Source organism: Plecotus auritus, assembly GCF_963455305.1.
Source record: "Plecotus auritus genome assembly, chromosome: 6".
Lineage (NCBI taxonomy): Eukaryota > Metazoa > Chordata > Mammalia > Chiroptera > Vespertilionidae > Plecotus > Plecotus auritus.
Genome location: NC_137773.1, coordinates 78377241 through 78404132, shown reverse-complemented (window position 1 = coordinate 78404132; position 26892 = coordinate 78377241). Strand labels below are relative to the sequence as shown.

At 38.6% G+C, this 26892-nt stretch overlaps 1 protein-coding gene across 1 annotated transcript in view; it reads left to right on the top strand.

The window, feature by feature from the left end:
- Positions 1-26382, top strand: part of MTMR9 (myotubularin related protein 9) — a 34743-nt gene extending 8361 nt beyond the window's left edge. The window contains exons 3-10 of the mRNA XM_080676185.1: positions 3179-3304; positions 4502-4675; positions 10482-10699; positions 11510-11671; positions 15537-15678; positions 16697-16917; positions 18726-18877; positions 21615-26382. Of these exons, the coding sequence (XP_080532311.1) occupies positions 3179-3304; positions 4502-4675; positions 10482-10699; positions 11510-11671; positions 15537-15678; positions 16697-16917; positions 18726-18877; positions 21615-21778 (1359 nt within the window). The 3' untranslated portion in view covers positions 21779-26382. The remainder of the gene's footprint in view (positions 1-3178; positions 3305-4501; positions 4676-10481; positions 10700-11509; positions 11672-15536; positions 15679-16696; positions 16918-18725; positions 18878-21614) is intronic.
- The last annotated feature ends 510 nt before the right edge of the window (positions 26383-26892 follow it).

Sequence of the window (26892 nt, the reverse complement as noted above, 5' to 3'; positions counted from 1 at the left end):
GTTTTTTAGTTAGCTGTAGATGTTACCGAATGCTCTATAGAAAATGACTGATTATATGGAAGTCATTATGGCTGAAAAGAAGCCATAAATTATGAGCCATTCTCATAATTTGATGTCAGAATGTGAACCCTCTTCTTCTTCTTCTTTTTTTAACAGTTTAGTAAATACACATAGTGAACTTGGCCTTTAGCCTTTTACTGTCTTCCAATTCCCTCCCCCAAATACATTTTGACATAACTTGGGAATAATAAGTGAAACTCTTATATAGCATAGTTGAGCTATTCTTTGTAATCAAGAGTCCATATACTCAAATACATTCTGTTGCCACAAATAGAATCCCATTGGAAGGATAACTGGCAAATGCTCAGTTTTCTAAATTGTAGCAGGAAGTCTCATGAAGCTGTTTTTTATATACTTTCAACTGCCTTTGGGGGTTGAAATGTTTTTAGTTCTTTCACCATTAATATGTTTAAAGGAAAAGCCCTATCTCTAGTGACATAAAATATAATTACAAGTGCTTATTGCCTGCCAGAGTGGTGCTGACTTACTTGCATTTAAAATAATGATTGTACCAGCCAGAATGGAAAACAATATGGAGGCTCCTCAAAAAATTAAAAATAGAACTATCTTGTGATCCGGCAGTTCTACTCCTGGGTATGTACCAAACAAAATCATTATCTTGGAGAGATACCTGTACTCCTGTGTTCATAGCAGCATTATTCATAATAGCCAAGGTCTGGAAACAACCTAAGTGTTGATGGATGAATGCATAAAGAAAATGAGAGAGAGAGAGAGGGAGGGAGAAATTATTCAGCCTAAAAAAAGAAAGTAATCCTGCCATTTGCGACAGCATGGATGAAACTGGATGGTATTATGCTGAGTGAAATAAGCCAGACAGAGAAAGACAAGTACTGCATTGTACTTGTCTTATATATGGGATCTTAAAAAGTAAAGCCAAAATCATAGAAATAGAGAATAGAAAGTGGTTTCAGCTATAAGATGAATAAAGCTTGTGGATCTAATGTATAACATAGTGACTATTTTTCAAAACACTATATTGTTTGAATGAAATTTGCTGAAAGAGTCAAACTTAAATGTTCTCAAAAACAACAGCCAAAGGTGATGTGAGGTGACAGTGTATCAACTCAATGGGGGGAGGAATCCCTTCACAATGTGTATGTATCATAATGTACACTTTAAATATTTTACAGTTTTATTTATCAATTGTATTTTAGTAAAATTTTTTCTAAATGTTGCAAAGAATATCTTAAAAATAAATAAATGAATGAATAAAATAATGTTTGAACTGACTAATAATAGCCCTGGCCTACATCAGATATGGATATTGGCTTTTTGCTTCTGTTTGGTGTGACTGGCAGCCAAAGACATGTAGAAGTAGATAATGGATTAGTGAGCCATGCTTCTCCATATTTTCTGTTTTATGAGCTTTCGAGGAAGTCTTCATGATTTATGGACAGAAAGAAGAACAACTTTGGATGGGGATGTTTTTGTTAAACTGATGAATGACATGTTCAGTCTATTTTTTTAATAAGTCGTATACCCATCCTTTTGTGTCTGGTCTTTCTATGACCTAGAAGGAGGTAGCTTCATTCTGAGAGTTTTGGGGTATTAGCATGATGTTGGGCCCTCTGACCTCCAGGTGTGTGTGTCCCCATAATTACTGCAGTTTGAATTACGTTCATTGATTTTGGTGCTTTTTTGTTCAGCCATAGAAATGCTTTCCATAATTACCCTCTCAAAGGATGAAATTGCCACTCAATGGAAGATATTCTGTCCGTCCGTTGCTCCTGTCTAGTCAGGTTTTCTGGTGTTGCCACCCAGAATTCAAGTGCTGCAGATGATTATAGGCTCATTGTGGGACCTTAGAGTTATTGTCCTGGCTTGAAAATGGGTCAGTGTAGCATAAAGATATGCTGATACCTGACCAAATGGCATATCACTCTAGGTAGGGAGTGAACACTGATGAAGCATATGTGGAGTATATAATATGTGGACCATGTAATAGCTAAAATTATTTTAGAGTTTATTATGTGCCAGGAACTGCTCTAGGCCCACACATTCTCTCTCTGAATGCCCGTAACAGCTTTATGAGGTAGGTACTGTTATTTCCCCAATTTTACAGCTGAGGAAAATGAGGCATGGAGCAGTTATATAACTTAATTACTATTGCACTCGAGTTTGGAATTTGAATCCAGCATTCTGACTCCAGTCTGACTCTTTGGCTGCTAAGCTGTATCACCCTATTTTACAGTTACTAACCAATGCTGATTTTATTTTATTTTTTTAAAAGATATTTTTATTTCAGAGAGGAAGGGAGAGGTAGAGAGATAGAAACATCAATGATGAGAGAGAATCATTGATCGGCTGCCTCCTGCACATCTCCTACTGGGGATGGAGCCCGCAACCTGACTGGAAATCAAACCATAACCTCCTGGTTCATAGATCCAAACTCAACCACTGAGCCATGCCAGCTGGGCACAGATGCTGATTTTAAATTATTTTAAAATGTTTATATAGTTGATAACTAGATTTTGAGCCAAGGCTTTACTGACTACCAAAACCTGTTTGTTCTCTGATCCCCCCAAAATATTTATTTATTTATTTTATTTTTTTAATATATTTTATTGATTTTTCACAGAGGGGAAGGAAGAGGAATAGAGAGTTAGAAACATCGATGAGAGAGAAACATCAATCAGCTGCCTCCTGCACACCCCTATTGGGGATGTACCCGCAACCAAGGTACATGCCCTTGACTGGAATTGAACCTGGGACCCTTCAGTCCGCAGGCTGATGCTCTGTCCACTAAGCCAAACCAGCTAGGGCCCCCCAAAAATATATAAACTGTTTTATTAGGCTTTATTAAATGATGTCAAAGATTTATTTCATTTTTCTCCTAGAACAGGTATGCACATTTTAAAATTCTGTTCATTCAGCAAATGCTAATTGAGTGTATGTTATGTGCCAGATATCTTGTTAGATTCCAGAAGCACAGAAATTAGCTTCAATAAGCTATAATTGTATATAGTGATAAATATGTTAGACAAATATGCCCATCATTAGTAGGTCATGTTTGTTTAATACCAATTTGGCAGTTAGAAAGTGTTTTAAATTGTGGTATGTTCCTTTTTCCTTTCTTTATTTCCTTTTTATCCCCTAGGCATTATCTACCCTGGACTCCATCACTTTGATGTACCCTTTCTTTTACCGGCCCATGTTTGAAGTGATAGAAGATGGCTGGCATTCTTTCCTTCCTGAGCAAGAGTTTGAGCTCTACTCTTCAGCTGTGAGTAACTTTTGAGAGAACTATGAATAATAGTTGAGAAATAACCCAACACCTTACTTTACTTCCTTTTGATGAGTGATAAGGTACATTTGACTTACTCATGGCTTTTCTCATAACACTAAACTCAGCATCTTACCTTGTCCTGGTTTCTCCTTTTTAATTTTTTAAAAATATGTTTTTATTGGGTTTTTTTTTTGTTGTTTTTTGTATGTGTTTTTTTTAGAGAGAGAGAGGAAGGGAGAGGGAAAGAGAAACATCTATGGGAGAGAACCATCAATTGGCTGCCTCCTGCATGCCCCTACTGGGGATCGAGCCTACATTCTGGGCATGTGCCCTGACCAGGAATAGAACTTTTTGGTGCACGGGACAACACTCAACCAACTGAGCAACACCAGCCAGGGCTTTCTCCTTTTTTATTTTTAAAATGTATTCTTAGTGATTTCAGAGAGGAAGGGAGAAGAAGAGAGAGATAGAAACATCAATGATGTGAGAGAATCATAGATTGGCTGCCTCCTGCATGCCCTGTACTGGGGATTAGCCCACAGCCCAAGCATGTGCCCTTGACCGGAATTGAAGCTGGGACCCTTCAGTCCACAGGCTGATGCTCTATCCATTGAGCCAAACCATCTAGGGCTCTTCTTTTTTAAATAATAGAAAGGAACAAGGGATTTGAAGTAAGTAGTAACTCTAGTCTCGCCTGTTCTGGTTTAACATTATACGAAGTATTACAGACTTTCTGTTGCTATACTCTAAGAGTACCATTAATTTGTTAATGGTACCCAAAAAAGGATGAATGAGATGATGTGTTGGCCCTGATAGTCGTGGATATACTTAATATATTTAACGTGGAGAATAAAAGACAAAGGGAGAAACAACTGTCTGTCACACATTTGATGGGATGTCATGTAAGATAGGGAACTTGTACTGAAATCATAGTAAAAACCAATAGAAGAAGTTATAGAGCAACAAATGTTGCTAAATATGAGGAAGAACTTTCTAGGAACTGGGGATACATAGCATTGCAGAAAGCTGACTAAAGAATGGAGCTCGTTTTCTCTGGAAGTATCTAACTATTGATAGATATCCTTCTATTAAATTTCTTCATTGTATGAAAGTTGATCTCTAAGGTCCTTTAAATTTTTTCAGATTATTTTGTGACATTGAGATACTAGCTGTGAAATATTATGTATTTTTCAGACCAGTGACTGGAGGTTAAGCTATGTTAATAAGGAATTTGCAGTCTGCCCCTCTTATCCGCCAATTGTCATAGTGCCGAAATCCATTGATGATGAGGCTCTTCGGAAGGTGGCTACATTTCGACATGGAGGACGCTTCCCGGTACTCAGCTATTATCATAAAAAAAATGAAATGGTAAGTGTACAGTACTGCTGCTTAGTCTACTGAAAGACTTGGTTTGAGGATTTTTTTCCTAGAAATGGTTCCCTTCTCCGTGTACCTGTCCATTGAAGTGGTTAGTCACTCCTGCTAGGACTTCCTTCATTTAAAATTCAGGGAATTGGGAGTAGAGTGTTTTCTGTGATCAGTATATGACTTTGAAATCTTTCTGTGATGCTGCTCAACTTTAGAAAAGCCCAGTTAGGTTTTTTTTTTGTGTGTGTGTGTGTGTGTGTGTGTGTGTGTGTGTGTGCGCGTGTGCGTGTGTGTGTGTGTTTTTAATTGATTAAGGTATTACATATGTGTCCTTACCTCCCCATTGCCCCCCCCCCACTCCCCCAATCATGTCCTCACCCTCACCACCTGTTGTCTGCATCCATTGGTTATGCTTATATGCATGCATACAAGTCCTTTGGTTGATCTCTCCCCCTTACCCCCACCCTACCCTACCTTCCCTCTGAGGTTTGAGCACCTGATCGATGCTTCTCTGTCTCTGGATCTGTTTTTGTTCATCAGTTTATGTTGTTCATTATAATCCACAAATGAGTGAGATCATGTGATATTTATCTTTCTCTGACTGACTTACTTCGCTTAGCATAATGCTCTCCAGCTCCATCCATGATGTTGCAAATGGTAGGAGTCCCTTCCTTTTTAAGGCAGCATAGTATTCCATTGTGTAGCTGTACCACAGTTTTTTAATCCACTCATCTACTGATGGACACTTAGGCTGTTTCCAAATCTTAGCTATTGTAAATTGTGCTGCTATGAACATAGGGGTGCATATATCCTTTCTGATTGGTGTTTCTAGTTTCTTGGGATATATTCCTAGAAGTGTGATCACTGGGTCAAATGGAAGTTCCAGTTTTAGTTTTTTGAGGAAACTCCATACTATTCTCCACAGTGGCTGCACCAGTCTGCATTCCTACCAGCAGTGCACAAGGGTTCCTTTTTCTCCACATCCTCGCCAGCACTTGTCGTTTGTTGATTTGTTGATGATAGCCATTCTGACAGGTGTGAGATGGTACTGCATTGTCGTTTTGATTTGCATCTTTCGGATAATTAGTGACCTTAAGCATCCTATCTAATAAAGAGGGAATATGTTAATTGACCATCATTCTGTCACAAAGATGGATGCACCCACAGCTGAGGCCAAGTTCCCTTAAGGAGCAATCAGCAGGGACCTAAGGCTACACCCTCCCTCACCCCTGTGGGGCTTTACAGGGGACCTCAGGCTGCTCCCCCCACCCCAGTGCCAGGCCAGGGGACGTCAGGCCGCGCCCCCCACCAGGTGGGGCTTGACAGGGGACTTTAGGCTGTGCCCCCCGCCCCAGCACCGGGCCAGGGGACCTGAGGCTGTGCCCCCCCTGCCTGGCAGGGCTTGACAGGGGACCTCAGATAGTGCCCCCCACCCAGCGGAGCTTGACGGGGGACCTCAAGGTGCACCCTCAGTGCTGTGTTGGGGGAACTCAGGCTGCACCCCTGCCCAGTGGGGCTTGACGGGGGACCTAAGGCTGTGCCCCCCTCCTGGTACTGGGCCAGGGGACCTGAGGCTGTGCCCCGCCCGCCTAGCAGGGCTTGACGGGGGACTTCAGGCCATGCCCCCCACCCAGCGGGGCTTGACAGGGGATCTCAGTCCGTGACCCCCACCTGGCAGGGCTTGACTGAGGACCTCAAGGCATGCCCCCCGCTCTGGTCTGGGGGACCTCAGGCCACACCCCCTGTCCTGGCGCCGGGCCAGGGGACCTTAGGCTATGCCCCCTGCCTGTCAGGTCTTGACAAGGGTGGGACTGGCCAGGTCTGGATCTCGCCCAATGAGGGGGCCCAGCCAGGTCTGGGTCTCATGCGATTTTGAGGTGCATGTGAGTGGGCGGGGACTTGACTCTGGGTCCCATGCTGAGCCCCAGACTCTGACAGGAGGAAGGTTTTCATATACATTTTACTAATTTTCTTTCATCTCTGATACTTCTATTATAGAGAAAGGGCAAATAGCAATATTAAATTATTTCCTCTAATTAATCCCCTTTTAATGTGCACGAATTTCATGCACCGGGTCACTAGTGTTTTCATGTCTCTCAGCCTTCCTTCTGTCTTCTTTCGAAAAGTATCTATTTAGGTCCGTTGCCCATTTTTTGATTGGGTTGTTTATCTTCCTTTTGTTAAGTTGTATGAGTTCCCTTTAAATGTTGGATATTAAACCCTTATCGGAGATAACATTGGCAAATATGTTCTCCCATGCAGTGGGCTTTCTTGTTAGTTTGTTGAGGGTTTCTTTTGCTGTGCAAAAGCTTTTTATTTTGATGTAGTCCCATTTGTTTATTTTCTCTTTAGTTTCCATTGCCCTAGGAGCTGTATCGGTGAAGATATTGCTTTGGCATATATCTGAGATTTTGCTGCCTGTGGATTCCACTAGTATTTTTATGGTTTCCTGTCTTACATTTAAGTCCTTTATCCATTTTGAGTTTATTTTTGTGTATGGTGTAAGTTGGTGGTCTAGTTACATTTTTTTGCATGTATCTGACCAAATTTCCCAGCACCATTTATTGAAAAGACTGTCTTGACTCCATTGTATATTCTTGCCTCCTTTGTCAAATATTAATTGAGCATAGTGGTTTGGGTTGATTTCTGGGTTCTCTATTCTATTCCATTGGTCCTCTTCCATTGGTCTATATGTCTGTTCTTGTGCCAGTACCACATAGTTTTGAGAATAGTGGTTTTGTCATACAGCTTGATATCTGGTATTGAGATCCCTCCTACTTTGTTCTTTCTCAGGATCGCTGCAGCTCTTCGGGGTCTTTTTGTATTCCAGATGAATTTTTGGAGAATTCATTCTAAGTCTGTGAAATATGCTGTTGGTATTTTAATGGGGAGTGCATTGAATCTATAGATTACTTTGTGTAGTATAGACATTTTAATGATGTTGATTCTACTAATCCATGAGCACGGTATGTTCTTCCATCTGTTTATGTCTTCCTTTATCTCTTTTTTCAATGTCCTGTAGTTTTCAGAGTAGAGGTCTTTTACCTCCTTAGTTAAGTTTAAAGATCAGAGCAGAAATAAATGACATAGAGGCCAAAAAAACAATACAAAAGATCAATGAAACCAAGAGCTGGTTCTTTGAAAGGATAAACAAGATTGATGAACCTCTAGCCAGGCTCACCAAGAAAAAAGAGAGAGGTCCCAAATAAACAAAATCAGAAATGAAAGAGGTGAAGTAACAACTGACCCCACAGATATACAAAGGATTGTAAAAAAAAAAAAAAATACTATGAACAACTTCATTCCAACAAACTGGACAACCTCTACGAAATGGGCACATTCCTAGATAAATACAAGCTTCCAGAACTCAATTAGGAAGAATCAAAAAATCTGAATAGGCTGATAACTACTGATGAAATTGAAACAGTAATCAAAAAGCTTCCAGCAAACAAAAGCCCTGGATCAGAGGGCTTCACAGGGGAGTTTTACCGAACATTCAAAGAAGAACTAAAACCAATCCTTCTCAGATTACTCCAAAAAATTCAAGAGGAAGGCACATTTCCAAGCTCTTTCTATGAAGCCAGTATTACCCTAACCCCAAAACCAGATAAAGACACCACAAAGAAAAAGAATTACAGGCCAATATCCCTGATGAACATAGATGCTAAAATCCTCAACAAAATTCTAGCAAACCGGATGCAGCATTACATTAGAAAGATCATACACCATGACCAAGTGGGATTTATTCCAGGGATGTAAGGGTGGTACAATATCCGCAAATCAATAAATGTGATACATCACATAAACAAATTGAGAGACAAAAATCACATAATCATATCAATTGATGCAGAAAAGGCATTTGACAAAATCCAACACCCTTTTCTGATAAAAACGCTCAGCAGAGTGGGAATAAAAGGATCATACCTCAACAAATTAAAAGCCTTTATATGACAAACATACAGCCAACATCATACTCAATGGGCAAAAACTAAAACCATTTCCCCTAAGAACAGGAACAAGACAGGGATGCCTGCTTTCACCACTCCTGTTCAACATAGTACTGGAAGTGCTAGCCACAGCGATCAGACAAGAAGAAGAAATAAATGGTATCCAAATTGGAAAAGAACAAGTAAAATTGTCATTATTCAAAGATGACATGATACTGTACATAGAAAACCCTAAAGACTCCATCAAAAAATTATTAGACTTAATAAATGAATTCGGCAATGTAGCAGGATACAAAATAATGCCAAGAAATCTATGGTATTTTTATACTCCAATAGTGAACTTATAGAAAGAAAGATTAAAAAAACAATCCCATTTACCATTGCACAAAAGAAATTAAGATACCTAGGAATAAACTTAGCCCAGCTAGGTTTATCCTCAGGACTTAATACAAAGGGAACTAATAATGTTCATGTGCTATTTAAATTAATGTTCTCAGGCAGAAAAATAAATTTCTCTGATCAGAATAATGGTAAGATACTGGTAAATTGAACAGAAGTTTTTATTTTCAAAAGGGAGAAAAGTGGCACATGTCATTAGTCACAATAAGTAAACATGGGCATCAGGAATTGAATAGACAAGTATTTGTTTCTTAAATATTTTCTAAATCTGTTTCTGTCCTCTACTTTCTCTCAGTCAATGAACAACTTCATTTTGAGACCAATAGTAAATTAGTGGATAAATTATTACCACCTGTTTTTCTTTTCCCCTGGTATTAAGTCAAACACGGATATTTAGGGGAAAAAGATTTCTAAAAATCTGCTATTTTTGCATCAGGCTGTCTATTCTGCTTGCTTAATAGTATATCTGTTTTTACTGGGGTTCATTACAAAGTATTTTAATAATTGATGTTAAATATATTGAGTGTCCATTTACATAGTGAGTGCCATCTGAGAGTTAGCTATTGTCATCCAGTGGATGACCTTTCTTGATCATGTTAAATTTCAGGGTAGTTAAGATAATAATGTATACAAGGGCGTGAAGTTGAAATAACTCTAAGCCATTCACCAGGTAGAGATCAGTGTAATAGTTATTGATTTATTGAGAAAAGTTTCAAAAGCAAACCTTCAAAATATATAGTTCGTAATATTTGGAGACAAGTGGTTAAGTCCTGGAATACTGAAAAGGATGGAAGAGGGCCACTGGAGGATAAATAACACCAAGCAGCTTTCAAGATGTTGAAAATGGTTCCCAAAACAAGAATAATGGGTAAACTTTTTATTTTGCAATTGGTGCCTTTTTCTTTATAATTCTTGCCAGCCCTAAGTTTAGGTAGTTGAAGCAAAAGTTTACTGGTGCATAGGCCATTATTATCTTCATTACAGGGCTAGATCAACTGGATAATTACTCACTGACTAAATGAATTATAATACCTCATCTTAAAAAGGAACTAAAATTTATTATGTGAAAGTATTTTGAGATAATGGGAGGAAAAATCATTTGAAAGTGCAAGGCTTATTTTTGTTTTACAGTTATTAACTTTGTCAATAAATAGAAATGTATCTTTGTTTTGGGATCAGATCCATCTCCAGTTGTTTTTGAAATACTCTTAATGCTAGCTAATTTACTTCTGTTTTCAAAAACTTAACTTTAAATGCAGCTACTATTAAGTTTTTTGAAAAGGGAAGAGAGAAAGAGAGAGAAATAACATTAACTTCTTGTCTGCTTATTTCTGCATTCATTGCTTGGTTCTTGTATGTGCCCTGACTGGGGATGGAACCTGTGACCTTGTTGTAGCGGGGTGATGCTCTAACCAACTTAGCTACCCAGCTAGGGCTTAAGTTTTACATTGTGATTCTAGGTAATTATGCGAAGTGGTCAGCCACTGACTGGCACAAATGGGAGACGGTGCAAAGAAGATGAGAAGCTGATAAATGCTACCCTCAGAGCAGGAAAGCGTGGATACATCATTGATACTCGATCTCTAAATGTAGCTCAGCAAGCTAGAGCCAAAGGAGGCGGCTTTGAGCAAGAAGCTCATTATCCCCAGTGGAGGCGGATTCATAAGTCTATTGAGAGGTAAAAGATTCTGGAGACAGTGATGGGCTCTTATTTGAAGCTAATTAGAGTGGGTGAACCCTTAGCTGTTCAAAAATTACAAGTTTCCAAATGAATCTAAACATTAACTTAGAGTCCAAAATTGACTGGCTATCCTGTCATCGTGTTTTGTAAGATGAACAGAAAACTTACCTTGGATGCTCACAGGTGAGTTTTAGTCAAATAGCACTGTTTCTGCAAGTCAGCTCTGAAATTTCATCCCCCACAAGGTCTGCTCCTCTATTTATAGATCAGTGGTCACCAAATTTATCCAGATAAGCTATGGATAACTGTATTTTCCTAGTCAAAAGACTTTAGACATTTAATTTCCCCCATACCCACCTATTTTCACACCTTGTTTCCTCTATCTCTCTTTTTTATGCTTGCAATTAGTGGTTTATAGGTACTTCTGGGTAGATGGGTGGGAGTCGGAGCTGGCTTTGGGCACCCCTGCTGATAGTTCCGGGTAGACCCATTGGAGTAGGATTGCAGATGTCAGTGGTGCTGTCTCTGACCTGGCTCTCTCCCCAATCAGATAATTCCGCCCTTCGACTAGTGTTTAATCTATTTAGATGAGGATCAGTTACCTTCTTGACAGGCATTTTAAGCATCTTTGCAATCATGTTGAAATATTATCTTTTCATTATTTAATCTTTAGGTTATTGTATAGCAAGGTAAATATTATAGTATTTTGAGCTACTTTTGCTCTTAGATTGATTGGAGGCTGAGTTTTTGGTTTGGTTTCTTCCTTCATTGTTTTTGTTTTGTTTTTCTTTTCCTCATATTTGAAAGGTATCACATTCTTCAGGAGAGCTTAGTCAAACTTGTGGAAGCTTGTAATGACCAAACTCATAACATGGACCGATGGCTCAGTAAATTGGAGTCTTCCAACTGGCTGACTCACATCAAAGAGATTCTGACAACTGCCTGTCTAGTGGCTCAGTGTATCGACAGGTAAAGTACATTTCAGTGCTCCAGAATGGGACATGCACTGCTAACTAAACTTTGCTTTTATCCATACATGTTTATATATTAACATATGTCTCAGAGATATTGTGGGTTTGGTTCCAGACCACTGCAATAAAGCAAATACTATCTCAATAAAGCAAGTCACACAAATTTTTGGTTTTCCAATGCATTTAAAAGTTACGTTTAATTCTACTGTAGTCTTTTAAGTGTGTAATAGTATTCTTTTTTAAAAAAAGTGTCTACCTTAATTAAAAAGTACTTTATTCTAAAAAACTAACCATCATCTGAGCCTTCAGTGAGTTGTAATCTTTATGCTGGTAGAGGGTCTTACCTTCAATTTGTAAAAAATGCAATATCTGCAAAGTGCAATAAAGTGAAGTTCAATAAAGTTTGGGCCTATTCTATATCTCATGTTCAGATCATTTTATAAATTACTATATAAGATAGTCAGTGGCATTCAGTTATCAATGAAGTATGTGTATAGAGTTCGTCATTTAATTGATAATTAATGTTTGTTGAATGAATTGTGAACCATGTACATATATGTCTTTGATGACACAAGGTTTTTAAGTACCAAAGACCTAACTTTTTTCTATACAGTCCTTAAATTATTAATCTACCAGTTTTCCTTTTCTGAAACTGTGAGAAAGAAAAGTTTTTCTATGTCTTCTCAGAGGGCCAAACTTGCCTTCTTACTTTTGAAATAACAATGAAAGGATGCATATAATTTTGTTACACAGTAAAATAATCCTTTCTAATCTCAGATATCTTATTACAAACTACTCAATGTGTGCAGTTATATCAGGATCTCAAGTTGAGAAAACCTGATGGTAGTGATGTGAAGTATATGAAGTGATTTTAGTTTATTCACTCAGTTGAAGGTTGCTAATCCTTGAGACTTGAGGCAGAAGACTTGAACAGAGGCAGAAGGATGGTATAAATTGTGGCAGAAGCTTAGCATGCCCTTTTTAAGAAGGGGATTCCCACTGAAACAATAGGTAGGTATAAGTATTGCCACCACATAGTTGGATGGCACTTTTCTTTGAGAATCTAATTTATTTTATTGATGCTTCCAAATTAGGGAACGATATATGTAATTTTTTATGGTTAGTGAGAAATGGATCATAGAATGGATTGCTTAAAATCACATGGTAAGTTAGTGACAGAACCAAGAATGGGCTTGAAGTCAGGATTCCCAGGCTGTCACTGTTCTTTTATTTTAGACGAAGCTCATTTATCTAATAAAATATGGGAAATGAATAATACAGAATGATGAGGTGCATATATTAAGGGTTTTGTTTCTTTTTAGCCTAAGTTTAAAAGATTTCCCCTTACGTGATAAATACCAGAGGCTCCTGTTTTCTTATGAAACATGAATTGTAGTAGACACTTATCACCATTTGTCCAAGTTTTCAGCCACAATAGTGAGATGATGCAGGTCTAGGTGCAGAACAGTATTTGTTAACTCCACTTTCGTTTAGTTTGAGCTGCTTCCTTAAAAAAACAGGAACTTCCACACTCCTAGGAAAGTTGAAGATTTTGGTTATTTTGCAATGTTTCGTTTCCCTTTTCTGATATATATTAGCTTGTTACTTGTACCGCCATAAAAATCTGCCCTTATATTTAATTACTAAACATGTAAAAATTGATCTTAAGTAAATTAAATTCAGAATATACCACAGATAACAAGATATAAATTCAGTATATATCAGAAGCCTTAAAATATTTGCTCATACCTTTTTCAGGCTACTCATTAGATTTCATACTACAAATGAGGTTGTTAGCCTAGCCCAGGGGTGGGCAAACTTTTTGACTCGAGGGCCACAATGGGTTCTTAAACTGGACTGGAGGGCCGGAACAAAAGCATGGATGGAGTGTTTGTGTGAACTAATATAAATTCAAAGTAAAGGAGTGGAGGGGAGAGCAAGAGAACCCTCCACTCTTTCGGCTCCGCGGGCCGGATAGAACAGTCGAACGGGCCGGATCCGGCCCGCGGGCCATAGTTTGCCCACAGCTGGCCTAGCCATAAGTGAACATCAGGGAGTCTTATTTTCAAATTAAGAACTCAATTCAGCAAAAGGCAAAAAGCTAAGTGCATCATCTGCAGTTGTTTATTATTGGCAGTAACCTTATTATCCAATCATAGGATTAAATAAATTGTAGTTAATCACGTAATAGAATATTTAATAACCATTAATACAGTACTTCTAAAGATGGCATAGATACATGGGAAAATCTACACTAATAAAAGAGTAACATGCAAATTGACCATCACTCTGCTACACCCACCAGCCAATCAGAGTGAGTATGCAAATTAACCCAACCAAGATGGCGGCAGCAACGGAGCTAGAGCGAGCAGGAGACTCGGGTTGCCCCTGGCAATGGAGGAAGCCAAGCTTCCTGCCTGCCCTGGCCGGCCCTGGCCTCCGCTCAAGGCTACAAAGTTTCAATTATAGAAAATAAATAAATCCCTGATACCAGGGCCTCCACTTGGGTCGCCAGGGGGTGTGGCCGGCCTGCAAATCACCACAGGCCTCTTGCCCAGGCCACCCCACGCCCCAAGGGAACCCCCACCCTGATCCAGGACACCCTTCAGGGCAAACCAGCTGGCCCCCACCCGTGCACCGGGTCTCTGTCCTATCTAATAAAAGAGTAGTATGCAAATTGACCATCACTCCAACACAAGATGGCTGCCTCCATGTGGTCAAAGATGGCCACCACAAGATGGCTAGCAGGGGAGGGCAGTTGTGGGCGATCAATCCTGCAGGAGAGGGCTGTTAGGGGTGACCAGGCCGGCAGAGGAGGGAAGTTGGGGTTGACCGGGCCTGCAGGGAAGGGCAGTTGGGGGTGACAGGCTGGCAGGCAGAAGCGGTTAGGGGCATTCAGGAAGGCAGGCAGGCGAGCAGTTGGGAGCCAGCAGTCCTGGATTGTGAGAGGGATGTCCCAGATTGGAGAGGGTGCAGGCTGGGCTGAGGGACACACACCCCGTGCACGAATTTCGTGCACTGGGCCTCTAGTATTTATAATAAAAGTGGAAATAATAATAAATTACTTTTCCTTGCAGCTATACAAAGTATATATGTACATGTGAAGACAATTAACAGTAATGACCAAACATGAAACTTTTATGAGAAAGTGGTGAATTTCTTTTCTTTTTTTGCCCAAAATTTTCTTCACTGTCATTTCAATGTAAGACATGGAAGAAGGAGAAGGGAGATGTAGTTAATTTAGTTTTTGATACTTTGTCCCACTCTCTTTAGAATATTGAGGTCCCAGACAAACTCCTAAGTGTCATGGTATCATCGCCACTTCCTTTCTATATTGACAGTTTTATTTTTAAAACATTTTTAATGTTTCTTCCTGTTTCATGTTTCTCAAAGTACAGTTCAAGACTTGTTTCCCATTACAATTGATGAAGGTGTCCTTATAGTCAGCTAGCTGATAGTGAAACGGTAGAATCAAGGTCAGAGAGATACAGAAAAATAATTTTAAGTATGTTTCTAGGTTCGATGAGAAAAGTCTTTAATCAACTATTAAAGCAGAAAAGGTAAGTGCCTACTGTGTGTGTTAAGGACTGCTTGTTTTTGTAAAGGTAGAAAATTTTTAGCTAAAAAAATTCTGTAAAAATTTGTTATAGCTTGAAGGGATTCTTGCCATGTGAAATTTGGGACTCATACTATAGTTTTACTTTTTTCCCCAGGGAGCTGTCTTCAATATGCCTTATTTAGACTCTAACCCTATGGGACAGTACGGAATACATAAGACTTTGTATTCAGTAAATGTTTATTATTAGCAGACTTGATTGACCATGTTGGGAGTATCCCATTTGTACTCTGAATTTTCCTACCAGGGAAGGAGCATCCATATTGATTCATGGAACAGAAGGAACTGATTCCACACTTCAGGTGACCTCCCTGGCCCAGATCATCTTGGAACCAAGAAGCAGGACCATCCGTGGTTTTGAGGCCTTGATAGAAAGAGAGTGGCTGCAGGTGAGAAAAGCTATTTTGTGTGCAGAGGAACAGCTAATAATTGATTTCGTGATCCTGGTTTGTGGGTGTGGATATGATGTATGACGTTTTGATGTTTAGGTCCATTTTCTTTTTCTTTTTCTTTTTTTTTTTTTTTTAAATATATTTTATTGATATTTTACAGAGAGGAAGGGAGAGGGATAGAGAGCTGGAAACATTGATGAGAGAGAAACATCGATCAGCTGCCTCCTGCACACATCCCACTGGGGATGTGCCCGCAACCAAGGTACATGCCCTTGACCGGAATCGAACCCGGGACCCTTCAGTCCGCAGCCCGACGCTCTATCCACTGAGCCAAACCGGTTTCGGCTAGGTCCATTTTCTTTGTGTCTTGTTTTCCTGAACTAGACCAAAATAAAGTGACTTCTTTGAGGTCAGAGACCTTGCCCAGTTCATCTGTTTATCCTTAGTACAAAACACTGCTATCATAAGGCTGTGGATGAAAATTGAAATAAAGGCCTCATAACCTAGGCAGAAATCCTCCAAGACAGAGGTTAATTTGTGAATGTACATACACTGTGTAACTTAGTTAACAATTGTAACTAAAAATAAATGTTTAAATATATCTTGGAAATGGAAGTATCTTTGGAGAAAATAATTTCTGGCCCTTCTAATTACAATTTGGATTTATTATGTGTTAATGCTTTGGATGGATAGAAGGTGTTAACTGCCCTTTGTTTTGTACCTGAAAAGCTTAAGTTCTTTGACTATGCTCCAAATTACACAGACAAAATATTTATAAGTTTATTCATTATTTTATTTGGCATTCCAAGGACAGTTTGGGTTCTATGGTTAAGAATTTGGAAATTGTTTTAAACCAAGAAATCATAATCTAAATAACAGTCACCAAAATTATATTATGTTTCATTTAATAGGAGTTTCATTGCACCTGTTAAATAATGTTAATAGAATGTGGAATCTCACTAGGGTCTGACTATCTTTTCCCTCTTTCCCTTATCATTTCCCTCTTTTCTCGTAGGCTGGTCACCCCTTCCAACAGCGCTGTGCACAGTCGGCCTATTGTAATAGTAAACAGAAGTGGGAGTCGCCTGTATTTCTTCTCTTCTTGGATTGTGTGTGGCAGATACTTCGTCAGTTCCCTTGTTCTTTTGAATTTAATGAGAATTTCCTCATCATGCTCTTTGAGCATGCTTATGCCTCACAATTTGGAACATTTCTGGGCAACAATGAAAGTGAAAGGTGGGTACACTGCTCACATAGAGGCCATTCCATTTTATGTTGTTTTGGCCACTCCCTAAAAGATTTGTTTCTGCATTAATCTATATATATAAAAAGCCAGTGACCAGAACGCCAGAACAACCGATTGCTATGACGTCCACTGCAGCCAGTGAACTGGCCCGATCTGGGGGAGGGGCCAGCTGGCCAACCTCCTGCGGCTCCTCCCCCCAGCCAGCCCCGCCCCTCATCGGCCTCTCCCACCCAGATCGAGGGCTGGGTGGCCAGCCAACCCCCCCTCGGCCCTTCCCCCCAGTCAGCCCCACCTCTGATGGGCCCTCACCACCCCAATCGGCCCACATCCCTCCCCCCAGCTGGCCCCGCCCTGATTGCCCCACCCCAGATCAGCCTCCACCACCCTGATAGACTCACAGTCCCTCCCCCCAGCCAGCTCCGCCCTCAATTGGCCCCCCACCACTCTGATCAGGGGCAGGGCTGGCCAGCCAACCACCCACAGCCCCTCCCTCAGGCTGCTGGCCCCTGATAAGCCTCCCCACCCCATTGATGGGTAGGGCTGGTCGGCCCACTGCCTGCAGCCCCTCCCCATGGCCGGCCTTGCCCCCCAGTTTGCTCCCCCCACCCCAATTGGGGGTGGGGCCCACTGGCCAATTGCCCGAGGCCCTCCCCCAAGGCCAGCCCGGCCCTGATTGGCCCGATTGGGGCGGGCTGGATGGCCAACCTCCCACCATCTCCTCCTCCTGACAGGCCCGGCCCTGATCTGCTGATTGGGGCTAGGCTGGCCAGACCCCACCTGTGCACAAATTTGTGCACTGGGCCTCTAGTGTTATTTATAAGATGGTAGAGATTACAGTTAGTATAAATTATGTGAAGTGTATGTATCCTTATTGTGAGCCTATCCTACGACTTTGTTTCATTAGATTAAAATCAATCCATATACTGATTAAAAAGCTTTGAATAAATTGGGAAACTATTTTAAATTATAATTTCTTTACATAGAATTATAGTATTTTACATCTGCAAGAAGCCTTAACATATAACTGCACCCTCCATCCGGTTTTATAGATTTAGGATGAAAATTTTCATCCACCTGGCCCCTGGTCAGCAAAAGTCAGGCTAGAGTACACGTCTTCCTACTCCTGCTGTAGCCTTTCTCTGTTAAAGCAGTGGATATAACTTTAATTCGGCATTTAAATAATATATTTGACTATGGATTCTATTTGGTGTAGTACCTATTAATATCTCTCAGACCTACATTCAATATAGGGGTCACAAATAGATTTTCTCTCACATTCTGATTCCCATTTAATAGAGGAGGATTCTTAAGCTGTGTGGGGTGGGCTCAGCCTGAAAAAGTGCAGTGATTGGCTAGTCATGGGTTTGGGGGTAGGGGGCTGGAGGGAGCAGTGGTGCATTGGTTTCTTATCCTCATCATGCCTGGTTCCTGGGGATGTAGTATGGGATTATTGTGAAGACTGCTCATTTTAAATGAATAGAGATTAAATCTATATTTATATCAAGATACATATTTATTTTTAATCTATTTAGATGTTTTGAGTTAAAATACAATCCCAGATACAATGTTGTGTATGACATGACCAGATTCTAGTTTTTTCCTTCTTCTGGTTTTGTTGTTTTGAGAATTACAGTGCTGAATTTTCTAAAAGATACTTTTATTTTACAACATTTTATTCCGCTACTAAAAATCTTGCATTCCACCGTCTAACATACAGAAAAGAAATTGTCCTATTAGGAGGAGCATTTGATAGTTGTTATAAATTAACTGCTGTAATGGCAATTTTTTCCTTGATCAGATGTAAGTTGAAACTACAGCAGAAAACGATGTCTCTGTGGTCTTGGGTCAATCAGCCCAGTGAACTGAGTAAATTCACCAATCCTCTCTTTGAAGCCAACAACCTTGTCATCTGGCCTTCGGTTGCTCCACAGAGTCTTCAGCTCTGGGAGGGTAAGCCATGCATCCTTTGCAAACTTTTTATCATTAGTCAAGGATGAGCTTTTAGCTGTCTGTGAGGACATGCTGTTGTTGATATTTGAAGATGGTAAGGTGGACCTCACTCTCAGACCTGTGTGTATTTTTTTCTCAATATTTACTGAAGAACCTTCATACTGTATTCCATAACGGTTGCACCTTTTTAAAATCCCTCCAACAGTGCACAAGGATTTCAATTTTTTCACATCCTTGCCAAGAGTTGTTACTTTCTTGTTGGGTTCCACACCCCACACCCCACACCCTCACCCCCTGGTAGAATCCATCCTAATGGAAATGAGGGAAAGTACATTACTTTTTGTATAAGAAAAGTTGGTAGATAGTTGGGAGAGGAATAAATTGTAAGCTCCTAGGAGATGGTTTCTGTTTCCTTTATTAAGCAGTCATTAGGGTAGGCTCTTCTGTTACATGTTACTGAAGGGGGAATGAGCTAGCCATTCTAGTTAGGGTTTACACTGTCACAGATGCCATCCATCAATGCATTGCCCGTGTGGAACAATAATCCGTGCTTAATTTTCAAATCTATTCTAAAGGTGTTTCATCTACATTCATTTTTCAGACTCCTGAAGCTTATCTTCTTAAATACCAAAGCCTGTTTTTTTAAAAATAGCCAAAATTTATCTAAAATATATTAGCCAGTCATTAAAGAAAGACTGAAATATACCATTTAACTTATTTGTAATCATTTTTTAAAGGTATATCTTTATTCATCTTTGTAGTAAAACAGCATCAGGCATATACACAAGGATGCCAGCTGTTTGGTAAATTGAACTGAATTTCCATAAATGTCATCTACTGTGTTATTCTACTGTGTTCTGATATGCTCTCAAGGACAATTCATGTGTGGACAGCAATTTGCCCTCTATATGTGTCAAAGGATCTCAGATTGCTTGGCTCTCTTGGCTCGAGATCCAGTCTGTTTTCTGTCACTTCTCTGGACGTCCGCTCTCACATCCGCCTTCTTCCTCCTCAGTCTGTGCTTCTAATCCTATCTGTTGAGGTGTCCCCTCATCAGAATTGTGGGGAAATGGCCTCAGAATGTCTCGGGGTTCTCTAAGCCTGAGCATTAGTGCTTTGGGAATTTGAGGCTGCTCAGAACTTCTCTTTGCTTACTCTCTTGAGTGTTGTAGGTGGTCACAGGTGCAGGGTAAGTGATTTCTCAAATGGGAGATTTCAGCTGTACTTCTTGTTTAAGACTTCTGGGACAATTTACCTAAAGCCACTGTCATGCTTAATAACTGAAATGAGAGACTAGCTTACGTGGGAGAAAAGCCAAATTTGGGAGTTGGATGACCTAAACTAGTTTTTACCAAATCTTACTGAGAGTTTAGGAATTAAGTGATAGGAGGAAATCTTTGCTGTTATGTGAATGAATTCCTATCACTCTATTAAGAACAGAGTTTCCATATGTATTTAGTGTCTCCTCAGCTTAGAACTGGAAGAAATTCTGTGTTACATAAAATCTTCTCATGGTAGGTATATGGAGTGTATAATGAGACTGCTCTTCAGCCTTAAAATCTCTCTCTGCTGTTTATATTTACATTATAGTTAACCATTAAGTAATTCCTGTATTGAAGAACAGGATTTTAAAAATAGGCTCATTTATATGGAAAAATCAACACAGGTCAGTCAATCTTTAAGCTATGTTTCTACCTTTCTGATAGAGAGTAGCATTTGGACATATATAGAAAGACTTTTGCCCGGCCAGTATGGCTCAGTGGTTGAGCATCAACCCATGAACCAGGAGATCACAGTTCAATTTCCGATCAGGTCACATGCCCGGGTTGTGGGCTCAGTCCCCAGTAGGGGGCATGCAGGAGGCAGTCAATCAGTGATTCTCTCTCATCATTGATGCTTGTATCCCTTTCTACCTCTCCCTTCCTGAAATCAATAAAAACATTTTTTTTTAAAAAAAAGACTCATTAGAGCCCATGGCAGTTTGGAGTTTGGTTTATGGAGTGTATTTTAATGAACCATAAAACATTTGTAAACCTGCCAGCCACTGACGTGTTGCCAACTTGGAAAGTTTTTGTTCCTCCTTACTTGGATATGTTTAAGCCATTAATTTGAGATGATATATTTAACATGGGTCTATGTAGAGGAGAGAAAATGTCTACTTTTAGTCCACAATAAAATGATAATTTTTATTTGGGGGAAAGAAGCAATTGCCTGCATAATTGAAAGACTGCCTATTTAGTAACAGAGGGAGGGAGGGAGAGGGAGAGAGAGATGAACTTTAGTCTTTTAAGTAAGTTTCTGTGGTTCTGCTTTTACTGTAACTTATGTTTCCAGCAAAAGTGATTTCACACATGTAGAAGGTCTCACGGGTCTGAATAAAGTTCTATAATTGTGGGGGGAACGATTTCTGTTATGAAACTGGAAAGTTTATGCCATTGTAAATTATCAGCTTGTTTTCCTGAATATATTAGAGAACAGTACTTTGATATATTTCATAATTTTGTGTGTGGGGGAGGGTGAAGAATTGAGCATGTACATAGAAATAGTGATTTCTTGAATACTCTATTCAGTTGTGTTCTTTTAATAGCTTGAGATTCCTGTGTATTTTAGAATATAATAAAACATAGATGTGAACTGTGAAAAAATTAATACATGGAATTATATATTATCCACACCTTTAGTGTTAACCATTGTATGTATCTTTCTCCCTTCTGTTTTCCTTTCCTGGACTCAATAGGTATTTTCCTGCGTTGGAACAGATCCTCCAAGTATTTGGATGAAGCATATGAAGAAATGGTTAACATCATTGAATATAATAAGGAATTACAAGCAAAAGTAAATCTCCTTAGGAGGCAGTTGGCAGAACTGGAGACTAAGGATGGGATTCAGGAGAGTCCCTGAAAAATGTCCCCACACCTGTGTAAGAACCTTCCCACACCCATATCCCACCTCTCCCCTTTTGATCTTCAGCTCACTTTTACATAGTAGCCTTGAACTTAGGCTTTAGATGTGAGAACCCTCTAATCTAATGGATTTCTCAATACTTTATGAATGCAGTTTACTATAATTACACATGTTTTATGTGGCCTCTTAGGCCTCTTTACTTTGGGAGCAGGAAGGAGGTGCTAGTTATTTTATGTGAACCAGGTGACCTATGTAATACCATTAGTGTTATGCACCATTTCATCATAAGCTTTCTGTGTCCACTTTCCAAACAGTGCTTCAGACCAGTCAAGGTTATGACTAATCTCTTTAGGGGATATGTTAGTTTAAAAAAAAGATCAAACACTTAAATACTTTGAAAATATAAATATTTTTCAAAACTGAAATGGTGGATAAACCAAGAATGTTATGTTTAACATGCCATTTCCAATACCTTTGCCATTCTCTTTAAAATAGTTTTGGACTAACAAAGATGGGTTCAGTCTCACTCTGGTTTGTCAGGAGAGGAAATTCTGAATATTTATTCAAGGTAAATTATTTTTACAAGGGCAACAGGTATAGTCCTCTGCTATTTACCTTAAGAAATAAATTTAACAGTAGACAGTAAAAGTATGTTCAATATAGAAATAAATTAGGAATTTGTTACTGGTATGGTATTGTTACTGTTGAATTGGTTTTTCAGGTTTTTATCATACATATTAAATATGTATCAGATGCTGGATGTAACATTGAACCATCATTTTATAATAGATGTTAATTTGTTATAATTAAGCTACAAATATGGTTTCTTTAAACCAGAGATACACTGCCCTTGTCTGACATTCTCATTGCACTGGTTTATGTATATATGTGTATGTTTTATTGTGTTTTGTTTTATTTTTAAGTATTCTAAGTGTTTACGAATACTAAAATTACAACTTTCATGGTGGTTTGAGCCTTTTGAAAATTTATCTGGGCTCTGCTGATTTGTCCATTATGTGTTAGGCAAATGTAATTTAAGTGGAGGTGAAAGTTTATGAACATGATGCAGCTATGTTTTAAACTTCAGATTGAAATGTTTCAATGTTATAGGAAAAGTGATGACTATTTATGCTGTGCTAGTTCATGCCTGAAACTCTAAAAGTTTGCAATTCAGTGCATTCCGTTTCTGTTTTGTGGAATTGCTCATTTTAACAAATACTGTCAATTCCAGTTATTCTTTAAGAAGATTGTTGAAAAATAATCATTAATACCATTTCTACCCCATCTATAATAACCATTTTGGTGTAAAACATACCAAATCTGAACCCTGCTTCAGAGCTATGTATTGAACTAAAAATACAATTTTTAAAAATTGACTCTATCAGAATCTCTGGCCACATTCAGAAGCTTTAGAAAGTGGCAAATTCTTTTATCTCCGGTTGCCCAAGTTTTATATTTTTTCTGTCTCTTCAGACTTGAAGCAAAAGGCTGGACAACAATTCATAGTCAGAACTCTTTTGGTAAATGTGCCTGCCTTCTCCTGTCAGCTCCGTTTTGTTCTCGGCTTATTTTCTTGGCTGTAGTTGTGAATCTCGGGCATTAAAGCCCTCACCAGAAGGCTAAGGCAAGGAACAAAGGAGGTGTACCGTCCTGTTATATATACCTCTGTGTTGTGTGAAAAGTCTGTATTTTTTAAAAGAGGAAAACACCCTAGCTTTTTTATGGCCCCTCAAAATTGCTTGCTGCTTTATTCAGGCAGCTGACTTTTTTGTTTTCTTCTAATTTTGTCTCAAGATTAAATATGAAGAAGGTGCCCCTTCTCTGTTAATAGAAAGCCTAGACATTTCCTTTTTTTAGTAATTTTTTAAAAGTGGCTCCCCACTAGTGATATTGATTGGCCATAGGGCCTCTATGGGTTTTAACTTTTAGATGGAGTTTTTATTAGGTTTGGTCATAGAGAAATTGTATGCCATTAATTTATACCCACCTTCCTGATGCACATTTTATGTGTGAGCCAGAGTACAATAGCATAGTGTTTTAATTTCTTTTTATTTCTTTTATTGAAATAGCAGTCTTAAGCTGTTCGGAAAAGTTTGCATTTTAGTATTAATTTATAATTAGAGGCTAGAGGCCCAGTGCACAGATTAGTGCATAGGTGGGGTCCCTTGGCTGGACTATGGGGATTGGGCCAAAACTGGCTCTCCAACATCCCCCAAGGGGTCCTGGATTGCGAGAGGGCGGTTCTCAGGTGACACGCCCCGGAATCAGGCTCCCTCCTCTCTGGTTCCAGGTGTGTCACCCAAGAACTACAGCTGCCAAGTCACCGCAGCTCGGCAGCTCCTGTGTTGAGCATCTGCCCCCTGGTGGTCATTGTGGTCATAGCTACCGGTCGGACGGTCGAACGTTCGGACAGTCACTTGGGCTTTTATATATATAAGTTGTCCAAATCACAGTTCTGATTATAGCTTGTAAAAACAAACTTTGGTGTAAAAGAGTGCACTTTCAAAGGAGTCATCTAATTATGTGAATATTAAGGTTTTCCCAAACTCAAGGATTCTGTCAAAAACAAGTGCATTAAAAATATAGCAAAGAGCATTGTTAGTAATACTATTAAGTTACCCATCCGTTGGATAAGAAGAATACCATACAATGGATATACTCTTGAGAAGATACTTGTTAAAACATTAAGTTTGGACAATTGTCTTTGACAAATGTGGCTTTAAAATCTTTAATGAAGAGAATGATGGCAGAAATAGTGAGCAAGCAAATTGGCCCATAGGAGTCAATAAAAATCAAATGAGATAAGTGAGTTCTTATATATTAGGCATCTTCCGTATTCATTTGTAGTGAAGGCTGCTGGTTTACATTTTTGGGATGCAAAAAGTACTCCCCACAAAGATCTTAAAAATACAAAGGATTGCTATCATTCCTGTCAGCATACAAAGATCTTTATATTTAAATTATTGATTTTTTTTAATTCAGAAAAACATGGTTGATAATATAAAAATGCTGAAACTTTTCCTGTTTAGACTTTTTGGCAATTAATTGTTTTGTCAAATTTCATTTTGATTTTATTTAATGGTAAGAAAACAAGCAGAAATTAAAATCTAAGAGGTTTAAACAACTTATAAATGTGTTTAATTTCTAAGAAAAATTAAGCCTTTGAAGCAAGATTTTAAAGTGATTGTTAGGAAAATTTTGGAAGACAGTAAACAGTTATTTCAGATCCCATTGGGGAATTTAAAAAACTTTTCTTTGAACTCTGAAAGCTGACTTAAGAGATGATGTGTCATTGCTTTTCATTTTCAACGATGAAATTTAGTGAGATATAGCCTTTGATTCAGTTAATATTTATATGAAATTAAAAAATCAGTATCATAGAAGAGATTTAACCAGTGATTGTCTCCCTAAGTGAAAACTAGGAACATTTTGCTATATTTTAAAAATCTGCTTAAAGATATAGGTCTTGTAGTTAATCAGGTTTCAGGATTAGCTATTTTAATTGTCAGTATTAACTGGGTTATCAGGTTCACTTATTGTAAGATCTTAACCTGAGACAAAAGTTTTGGTAATTTATCCATATCCAGATTTAATGAATGAAAAGTGTATGAGGGTGTTATGAACACTCTTTATCAGAAAGTTATTTCTTGGACCAAAAATGAACAGTTTTTAAATAGTTGATCCTCTGTTCTGGCAGCTATGAAATTTACCAGAGAATGAAGTTGTTCAGTACATCTGATCCAGGTTTATGTTATACCTCAAGGCAATATAGATGAGTTCTTTATTATTCCTTAGCATGTCAGGTCTTCCCTCCCTCCCAGAGCTGATATCCTAAGTTATTACCAGATAGTGTTTTTATGTTAATTCACCATCGTAACAAAAAAAAAATTAAAAGACTGATTTCACCATTATTATTTATTCTCAGATGATATGAAATGCTAATTTTCTGACAATATCAGTTTTCTAAATTTTGTTTTACCGAATAAAACTGCTTTTACCTTCACTCAGTCTTTATAATAGAGTGTCCACAGCATCTTCTTCCTTTAAACCAACAGCCCAGAAGAGACCCTCTGAAACTCTATGATTAGGTTGTAGAAAATCTGGACTTCTTATCTAAATTTCCTCTACAAAACCCAAGGTTTTATTTTTTAATGACACTGTGGAACTCTAGCTTGTGCTTAACTTAGTGAAACATAGTGGGAAAAATAATTCCTGATGAGAACTTGCTGACTTTTAGAGTCATCCTGGTTGATCATCTGTGAGTAAACAGATTAACTACATTTGTGGTCTGTAATAAAAACAAGTTGTACAGCACTGCCTGTGTCTGTCTGTCTGCCCAAAACATTTGTTTCACTTTTACAATGCATCTATCTTTGGAGAGGTGGATTATTCTTCACAAACACTCAAAATTCTGTTGTTTAGAATCCTTATAGCTCTATCACCATCTACACTAAAAATGTTGTATTTGCACAACTTAGTTATTAAAAAAGAATATGTATTTCTTCAATAGCGGGTATTTGAATGTACTCTTGATATATTTGAATGTGACTCTTGGAATTACCTGCACTATTATTCATGTCTCATACAATAAAATTGCACTGTATGGCAAATGTGTCTATAACGTATGCTTTGCTAAACCTCAGAGTGCTGTAATGTACAGGTTTCTGTATTATGAACCTGTCTATATAGTCTTTGGGAAAAAGACTGAACTTTCATAAGTCTGTGTAACACTTTAATATTATTTATAATGTTCCCTAAATGATAAGTTCACTATGTCCTACAACTGGAATCATTCATCTTGAGTTGGCTTGTCAGGCTTGGTTTACTGAACCCAGAAACAGTCTTGTCGAACGTGGTACTGTTATCTTAGTGTGTAAGATCTGTGTATGGTGTTCTGCCTCAGAGGACTGTTGCACAGATGCTACTGTTTAAATTTCTATAGACAATGGGAATAAAATTTGAAATATAATCAAAAACTGGTAAATTAAGTCTATAGACTGATTTTAATTTTTTTCAAATATTTGTGAAGGTTGTGGTAGTTTTCAATTAAAATTGCTATTTAAAAAAATTCAGACCAACCAAAAATCTTGCAAAGCAATACAGTGGTCTCC